Source organism: Tasmannia lanceolata, unplaced genomic scaffold (genome assembly GCF_043159265.1).
Source record: "Tasmannia lanceolata isolate RefF3 unplaced genomic scaffold, GAP_Taslan_0.1 ptg000011l, whole genome shotgun sequence".
Classification (NCBI taxonomy): domain Eukaryota; kingdom Viridiplantae; phylum Streptophyta; class Magnoliopsida; order Canellales; family Winteraceae; genus Tasmannia; species Tasmannia lanceolata.
Window position 1 is genome coordinate 20221573 of NW_027518688.1, and position 9835 is coordinate 20231407.

Consider the following 9835-nt stretch of genomic DNA (forward strand, 5'->3'; position numbering starts at 1 on the left):
TAGATTCCACCCAACTATCACTTCTCAGATTACTAGCCCGTAGGACCTAAAGCCTAAGCTTTGATACCACTTTACTGTCATGCCCCGAACCCAGAATTCGAGGTAAGGCGCACGTGACAGCCGCCGCGTGCCCATAGGGTCGCCCCTACAAGCATGCAAGGCTCCTTTACAATCAACTATTCTCAACATTCAGAGCGACTAATAATTGCGGAAATTTTAGTCTCAATTAAGGCTCAAAGGAAATACATATATAGGTCTATAAATCTAAATCCAACAATACTCATTTGATAACAGTCACCTTAATAAAATAACAAAAGTCTCTAACTGGATTAATGAAAGAAAGCAAGAATCTCCTAAGCTCCAATCCAAGTGCCTGAACTCAGCAAGTCTACTGCCGCCCTTCTGAATCTGAAAATTGTTAAACCACATAATGAGCTAACAGCCCAGCCGGTTTTCCAAATCCAAGCCAGCTAATAGGAAAACGAAAACAATGTAGGTGCGAGAAAAGAAGTAACATGCTATAGAAATTTAGCCAATGCAGAAATTGATAGGAAGCAAGAAAATCATTTCTACATAAGCTACATAAGAAAAATACATTCTTTAACAAAAAAAGGTTCCAACCACTCGGTTATGCAGTTTTCCACCTTGAAATCAATGACTAAGAATATATATTTCTAAACACTTGGTTTTGCAGTTTTTCCACTTCGAAATCAAATACTTAACAGTCTTCTCTGTGGCCAATTTCCAACCTTATTGGCAAGTAGCGTAACCGAAGGCGAACACTCATTCGCAGGACTCACAGGTGCAAAAGCGCGCAATGTAATATTATCAATAGCCAGAGGACTCCCTACTGGCGGCCCAAGATCAACCTTACGGGCAAATAAAATTTGACCGGTCTACGTGATCACGTCCAGTGTATACCACTTTACTGTCACACCCCGAACCCAGAATTCGAGGTAAGGCGCACGTGACAGCCACCGCATGCCCATAGGGTCGCCCCTACAAGCATGCAAGGCTCCTTTACAATCAACTATTCTCAACATTCAGAGCGACTAATAATTGCGGAAATTTTAGTCTCAATTAAGGCTCAAAGGAAATACATATATAGGTCTATAAATCTAAATCCAACAATACTCATTCGATAACAGTCACCATAATAAAATAACAAAAGTCTCTAACTGGATTAATGAAAGAAAGCAAGAATCTCCTAAGCACCAATCCAAGTGCCTGATCTCAGCAAGTCTATTGCCGCCCTTCTGAATCTGAAAATTGTTAAACCACATAATGAGCTAACAGCCCAGCCGGTTTTCCAAATCCAAGCCAGCTAATAGGAAAACGAAAACAATGTAGGTGCGGGATAAGAAGTAACATGCTATAGAAATTTAGCCAATGCAGAAATTGATAAGAAGCAAGAAAATCATTTCTACATAAGCTACATAAGAAAAATACATTCTTTTACAAAAAAAGGTTCCAACCACTCGGTTATGCAGTTTTCCGCCTTGAAATCAATGACTAAGAATACATATTTCTAAATACTTGGTTTTGCAGTTTTTCCACTTAGAAATCAAATACTTAACAGTCTTCTCTGTGGCCAATTTACAACCTTATTGGCAAGTAGCGTAACCCAAGGCGAACACTCGTTCGCAGGACTCACAGGTCCAAAAGCGCGCAATGTAATATTATCAATAGCCAAAGGACTCCCTACTGGCGGCCCGAGATCAACCTTACGGGCAGATAAAATTTGACCGGTCTACGTGATCACGTCCAGTGTACTCACCCACTGGTAGGTTGGGCACTAGATCCCCACCAGAGATCAACCTTACTGGCGGAATCCATTCCATACCAAGACTGTCTACAATTATAGAGAGAAGCAATTTAATGTTTGCAATACAATGCCATAAATTTTGTAAACGCTTCAAGCCATAGGGGACTCCCCCCATTCCAATCTATGAAAACCATATCGTAAACAAAGTGCTTTTCAAATTGTTTGCTTCATGAATTCTAGTTTTCAAAATCATGTTCTTCATAAATCTTTTTATGTATAGGAATGAAAACATTTCAAGACTAAAGGATACCATGCATAATGACATTCAACTATTTAGAATGACATGCTAAAAAACGGCCAGTGAGAATCTTCTCCAAAACAGGTTCCAAGTGAGAGTAGATATGCAAAAATTGTAATAGAAAGCTTTCAACTTAGCTAATGTAAATATTTGATAATATACTGACATAGGGTAGGATCACCTACCTTAAGCGCTACTCTAAGAATTTCCTTTAGCGAAGCACCCAGTTGAAACTTGTGGCTGTTATTTTGGGCGAGATCCATGGTAACAGAAAACTTCAGTCAATTTGTGAACATCCATTATCAAGAATATTGCTTTTATAATCTGTTTGCAGGTTGCCGAAATCCGAAATGATGAAGGACAACAAGGGCTTCAATTGGATCAGAGGGATGTCTTCTTGGAATAAAGAACTACTGGGTGAATTTCAGCAGCTTATAAATCTTAGAAGAAATCAACAAGTGGCAAGGAATTCCATTGCAAAGGCTGGGTTAGAAGGGAAAAATTATAAGGTTTCTAGCCTTCAAAAACTCAAGACCACTTATTTCCAATGTAGAGGTTTTCAATGGTTGCATTCCATCTATAAAGGCACTCTTATTTCTAGAAGGTAATCCAAAATGAGTCAGCCACTACCAACAGATTTCTTCTCTTCCTCTAATAAGAATGGAATCCCATCTAACTATGGAAGCAAGGACCTCCAATAAGCCTATGAAGCAGCTCTTTTCTATAGATACGATAACCCAAAATTTCCCGCATAGGAACTGTCCAAAACAATGTGGCTCACATGCCTTTTTCGTTATGCAAGCAATATTTCGAACAAGGAATTATTGACAATTCATTTTCTTTTTGAATAAATAGATGCTACCTTATTCTCTACTAGCTGAAAATCTATATGAGGAAACCTACCAAGATTGCATCTTGAAATGATAGAGCTTCCTAATACATCCTACCCACTAGTGGAAGATTCTATTCAAGGTCAAATTTAACTTTAGTGAAGGTGTTATATTCGGTCAATTGCTTTCCAAAATGAGCAGCCTTGTAAAAAGTGTTTAAATGGACTTTACTCCATTGATGATAATAGCACCCTTTACCATTTTCAATGTCTCCTGCCTGGACATAATGCTTCAATTTGAAAAAGACACCCACTTCCAAGTAATTATTCCTAAACTTAACATTGGTAATGGCACTCATTCCAATAAAATTAATCTTAAGTCCGTATGATAATAACACCCATTACAAGTAGTTAAAACATGTTCAAGCATTGGGGCTGGGTGTTACAGTATTGCTTGTGGTATCGAATGCCTTGCATGCTTGAGGGTTCGCCTTGCAGGTGTGCAACGCTGTCGTGTGCTAGGCGTGAATATTGAGTCGGGGCGTGACACATATGTATGTCCTATGCACCTTATATCAAGGGGTAATCGATGATAATTTTATGAAAAAACCACAATAATAAAGTTACTTTGAGAAATAGTAGGTTTGGTTTATTATCTTGTCATACAAAGACGATCGCCACGTTTCGTAGAATCATCACACTTTAGATTTCTAATGCATCCTCCTTATAGTTTTATTTAATCAACTTATATTTAGAGAGGATTTTAATACTAATGCCAAATGGTCTTTGACATATACATATACTTTTACATAGATGACACTAGTAGTCACTTATTCAAATACATAGAAAAAGCCTAATTAACTAAGCAAAAGGCTTTTGGTTGTAGCAGTCAAGGTTGGTACCATAGCTCACACCAAGTATGTCGCAGTATCTCTTGTAAAATCCGATGCGGTTTGCGACCGCAACATTGTTCCCTTTGCCACATTCAAGTCCCCCATTGATGATGTTGGTGGAAACACCGAATCCAGGAAGGCGACCCGCGGTCTTATCTTCATTGGATGGTGTCCATCGGCTTGTGATGGCATCATGGCAGGAAGGTTTTTGTGATTTAGAAGTCATCCAATACCATATTGCTGTCTTAAATGAAACGGTAGCATCAGTGGAAACTAGATCAGGGTTGGCGAGAAGGTTTGCCCCAATTGCTTTTCCAGCTGGGCCGTAGTTGTAGTTACTGCAAGCACGAAAATACAAGTCAAGATAGATCTCTAGAAAGCTAAATGTAGAAACAACAAAAAAAAATGCATGGAAAAAGAAGAACTTACTATGAGATTTGAATGGGACCTCGGCCGTGGTATTTTTTACCATAAGCGCATGGAAATTCTGCACTTGCAACGCAGTAATCTACTGGATTCTTGCCTTGTTTTTGAAGGAAGTAATCTACTGTATACCAATGGGAGGCGTTGGTGCTCACTTTTCTCATATATATATATATATATATATATATATATATATATATATATATATATATATATATATATATATATATATATATATAAATAAAGGGATTTTCTAAGCTCCATCGCAAAAGGGTTTCCGCGGCTGGTTTGTTGCACGTCAAACCAGCCACCTCGTTAATAAAAACAACTGCTTTTGTCTCCATGTGCGACAGACCAGCCGCGAAAACGCTTTTGCGATGGACGCTAGCAATTCCCACATATATATATATATCATGTAGAGAGAGCTGCACATTTTGGAAACCTTTAGCCTTCATGCCTCTTGAAAAGAATAAAGAATTTCATATAGTGAATGTTGCTGAGTCTGTCACTAGTAATTTGGATAAATGAATACAATTTGGATACAGAGGGAGGGATAGAGAGAGACCCCGTATAGTCTAGTATTTTTTCAAAAAGTACCTTACACCATAAGATGTCCAAACCGTCCGTTTGATGGGCAGCAACGAAGTAGATTGTGCCCCATAGGATGATCTAAACCGTCCATTTGAAGGACAACTACATAAATAGACTCTGCCCCAAAATTATTTCTAAACCGTCAAATGGACAGTTGGGATAAGATCATCCTATAAAATTGATTTTTGGGGTAGAATGTATTTTGCCCGTCAAATGGACAGTTGGGATCATCCTATGGTTTAGCGCACTTTTTGAAGCATACTGGCTTACACTATCATGTAATTGAAAAGGCAGGGACAAAATGGTCATTTCGTCAATAGAAAATAGAAGGCGGCGTAATTGCTTAAAGAAACTTTCCCAGGGAAAGGTGGCATGCTTTTATTGGGCCACGTAGAGGGGATGAACGATCTTCCTCAGATCCTGACCAGAGAGAGAGGATTTTTTTTCCTTAAGACTAGTCAATAATAGTCATCCCCAATTCAATTCAAGGCAAAAGGTTTTCAATGCAGGGGAATCAGTACACCAAATGACAAAGGTGGCAAGAAAAATGCCCATATAGTAACCCAAAAATCATTTCCATAAGATGTTCCCAGCCTTCCGATCTATAGAAGAAATGCATGTTATGGAAACCTATATATATATATATATATATCGGAAGGCTAGGATCCGCGTACGGAAATAATTTTTTTGGAAGACTAGGATCATCCTATGGAAATGATTTTTTCGGCACAACCTATTTACGTTGTTGGCCGTCAAATGGACGGTTTGGATCATACTATGGTGTAGGCCGTCCAGTCCCCTTCCTGCTTCTTTGCCTCTTTAGAGTGTATGATGGAAATAGAATAGGGTTTTTGGGTTCCGGTAGTAAAGGGCATTTTTGTCTTTCTGAACTTTGAAACCTCTACTTTTATATGATTTCCGTCGAGAGATACCCGATTCGGAAAATATGGCGAAATGCTGCATATTGGCGAAATGTCTACTTGTCCAGGTGGATGATACTAAAGGTACATCACAGATCTCTACCGAATGACAATGTCTCCCTATCTCTAGCTTCCGCAGGCAGTCTATAGAGATAAGATTAGGGCCCAATAAAGAACAAAACTTCGCTCCAGTACAGTTAGGAGGAAGTTCCTTCTGTACACGTATGTGACCGAGTTAAATTATAGCATGTGTTGTTATCCTAAGAAATAGGGGTTAAGGGTATTTTAGTAAATTTTTAGAATATAATTTTTAGGTTTAATCCCGTCACGAAGGTGCTACCCAATTTTCAAACACGTTTTTTGACATACTAGACACTCGGCAGAAAATATTCATATAAAATCCAAAAATTATGGACCCAAAGCCTTTTGAAAGAAGACTAAAAAATCTATAATTTCACAGAACACGTCAAAACCTAAATCAAATTATAATTGTAACAGAACTTGGACCCAAATTTCAGGCAGATTAGACGCACTGTACCAGAATATTCATAAAATAATCATCTGAAATCCAATGACGAAGGAGTCCGGAAAGTCAGTCCGGCTCCGCCGCGAGCCCATCGATGGAGAAAAACAAATCGTTGGACCGAGCAGACAGAAGAGCTGATCCGATGCTACGGTGGATGGAATAAATAGACCACCGTATAGAAGAGCTGGCAAAGGATCAGGGCCGGCCTGCTGCGAGGGCGTTCTCAAGCAGAACGCCGTTCACCGACGATGTTATGAACGCCCCGGCGCCCAGGGGGTTTAAAATGCCAACCGTCCCGCAATATGACGGGACCACTGACCCTGTGGACCATTTGGAAACGTTCAGAACAATGATCCTCCTCCACGGCGCGTCCGATGGCTTCCTCTGTAGAGCATTCCCGACCACACTGACTGGTGCGGCCCGGGACTGGTACTCAAGGATCAAACCGAACTCCATCAGCAATTTTGAAGACTTTGGGGACAATTTGGTCCGCCATTTCATGAGCAGCCAGAGGCCAAGGAAAACAACAGCATCCTTGATGGCCTTGCGGCAGGAAGATAACGAACCTCTGAAGGTGTTCGTCAGCCGTTTCAACAGGGAGGCACTCCAAGTGCCGAATTTGGATCCCTCAGTCGCCATGAACGCGCTCCTCGCAGGTTCTAGATCCAACGATTTCCCCCGGTCAGTGGCTCGCCAAAACCCACACTCACTGGCGGATCTGATGGCCGGAGCAGAGGAGTATATAGCAGTGGAAGAGACGCTGGCGGCCTTGGACTCAAATCGGAGGAGAACCTCTGAAGACAAGAACCCTACCAAGCAGCGTAGGGACGATAAGGCCCCAGAAGAGAGAGGTCCCCCCGAGGAGGGAAGAGAACTTTACCCCTCTCAACACCTTCCAGAGACACATACTGGCCACAATCAGAGGAGAAGAGTTCGTAAGGTGGCCGACCAGAATGATCTCCAAGGGAAATAAGAGAGACAAGTCAAAGTACTGTCGGTTCCATAGGGACCACGGGCACGACACAGACGAGTGCTGGCAGCTCAAGGAAGAAATTGAGCTGCTGATCGGTCGGGGATATTTGAAAAAGTATATCAGAAGTGACGGCCACAGAAGACAGCGCAGAGAGAAGAGTCCCCAGGGCCAGAGCCCTCGACGTTCACAGCCGCCTCCTGCCCGGGATCAATCTCCCCTGCCATCCAGTCCACGACAAGAGGCACGCCGGCATCTGTAGACACCCCATTTTGACCGAACCCTAATAGAGTCGTTAGGATAGAAATCCTGTCAAACTAGTGTTTTAATATCCCAAATTTGTTCCCGAGCTAGGCCAGGATCCCACCAGGGTCCCTGTAAATTTTCGTCGAGATCTGAGCTGATTCGCCTAGTGAGCAAGCCTCGATAGTGTCGCGGTGCAAATTCAGAGGGGGAGGGGGGTGAAATACGTCATTTCCCATGTAAAAGAGGGCATTCTTGGCAATTCTATGTTGCTTCCTTCGCAAGCAATCCCTAATGGACCTTAGATTCAATCAGAAGGTTAGGATCATGTAGAGAGATGGGAATATTTCCCCCTGTTTTCTGCTTGGGACCACCCCCCTGCTAGTACAAAAAGATGTTTGTAAATGGATTAGGGAGGGCTGTCCAGAGCAAAGAAAGGGGGGTCAAATATATCATTTCCCTTTGGGTCTGTTTTGCCCAGCCGCCCCCCTTTGTGCAAAGGAGTAGTTATAAATGCATGGGGAGGTGGCTGTCCTAGGGAAATGGAGGGGGGGTATGAGTATATCGTTTCCCTTTTAAGGGAAACGAATTAGGGTTCAAGAGAAAAAAAGGGGGATTTCTGCAGCCGCATAAGGGAGAAGCTGAGAGAGAGGTAGAGGGGAAGAAGGAGCCGCCGGCGATTACTCTTCCACCTCCATCAATAATCCCACCACCATCAGCCACCTCCATCAATCCCCACCAATATTCCCACCACCTTCTTCCATCACCCAAACCACCAAACCCCCGACCCATTACCACCGGAATCCGGCCCTCTCCGACCCAAATCCGACAACCTCCATCCTTCCACCTCCGTAGAAACCCATTTCTATGTCTTAAACTCATCTCCACCCCATTCCAACCACAACCTCCACGGAATCCGACATCATTCTCACCGGAAATCCGATTGGCCCCCACCACCATCTCCAGCCGGAGCTCCGCTCGGCCACCTCCACCTTGTTCTTCTTCCTCAAATCCTCCACCACCATCTCCAGCCGGAATCACCATCATCAGCCACTTCCACCTCCACCTCTGACCAAGCCATCAACCACCTCCACTTCTTCTTCTTCTTCTATTTTTACTACCAAACCCCATTTAACCCAAAAACCCAAATCCGAATCTTCTCCTCCTTCTTCTTCTTCCCCTGGAAACCCATCTTAACCACCACAATCTTCCCCTAAACCCTCCCCCATTAATTCCGGCAACCTCCATCATCCACCACCATCCCACCTCCATTTCCCCTGTTTAGAGTATAGAAACCCAACACAAAGAGGGTTTCTCATTTTGTAAAAAAAAATACTGAGAAAGAGCCGAGAGATAGAGAGAGAGAGAGAGAGAGAGAGAGAGAGACAGAGGCCGAGAGTCTCGCCATCGATCAGCCTTCCATCTCCATGTCCGGCCATCTTTTACTCCAGCCGTTCATCACTTCCATTGCCGCTCATTGCTTCCAACATCACCGCGTTGTAACTTCAGCAACCAAACCCCAATTACTTCCATTATGATCTGTTTATACAAATCATTAAACCCTCCTCTTTGATTCTTCACCCCCCCCCCCCCCCCGCCAATTTCTATAGTTGCTGATCTCTCTGAAATTTTGGATAAAGCTAACAAAAGAGGTGATCAGTTAGGGTTTTCATTTGGGAGATAATTTGAAAGGGATATGAGAGAAGATCGAGAGATTAGAGATTGAAGAGGAGGGGGAAAAGTTCGTTCTCCGGGCGACTCTGCGATTCCCATGAGAATCATCGTCTCCGGCGAGATCCTATTGAAATCTGGACATTCCCGCGATCCGCAATCACTACCATTGATCCCAGAATTGCGGCATCTCTCCGGATTGCGAATCATCAGTGTAAGTAATATTCCTTTTCATTTCTAATTTTGGGTTCAAGACTAGTGGTTGGTTCTTGCTCTAATCCTCTTGGTTGAATGGTGTCTGTTGTATGATTTGGTTTCAATATGATGTGTTTTGGACTTTGAATATTAGGGTATTGTTATGATGATCAATTGTCCTTTCTTAGAGTATAAATTAGGGGCTTTGTCCTTCGAAAAATTTGTTAAATACCTGTGTTTGGTCATTGAATACCCAGATTGTTTACTCTCCAAAAAAGTGAATTTACCCTGAAAGATCATTAAATAAGGGCCTTCCCTTTCATGAAATCCCTCCTAGCTGCCCTCTAGGTCATATCTTATCATGGCCCCTGATTCTCGATGTGTAGTGCTGGGATTTATTTAAGTGTTTCACCAAGCCTCTTTCGTCTCTCCTTCAGATCTCGCGCTAGCATTCGGGATCTTTGTAGGATTTCTATGGTCTTCATTTACTCATGGTTCCTCAGAATTTTTG

At 42.3% G+C, this 9835-nt stretch overlaps 1 protein-coding gene across 1 annotated transcript; it reads right to left on the reverse strand.

The window, feature by feature from the left end:
• Positions 1-3599: 3599 nt before the first annotated feature.
• On the reverse strand, positions 3600-8502 carry LOC143885986 (basic endochitinase-like). Its single transcript, XM_077390005.1, has 3 exons — positions 8151-8502; positions 4215-4332; positions 3600-4123 (listed from the first exon to the last, which is right to left on the reverse strand). Exons 1-3 carry the CDS (start codon positions 8500-8502, stop codon positions 3754-3756), a joined length of 840 nt encoding a protein of 279 aa, XP_077246120.1. The 3' UTR covers positions 3600-3753.
• Between the last annotated feature and the right edge of the window lie 1333 nt (positions 8503-9835).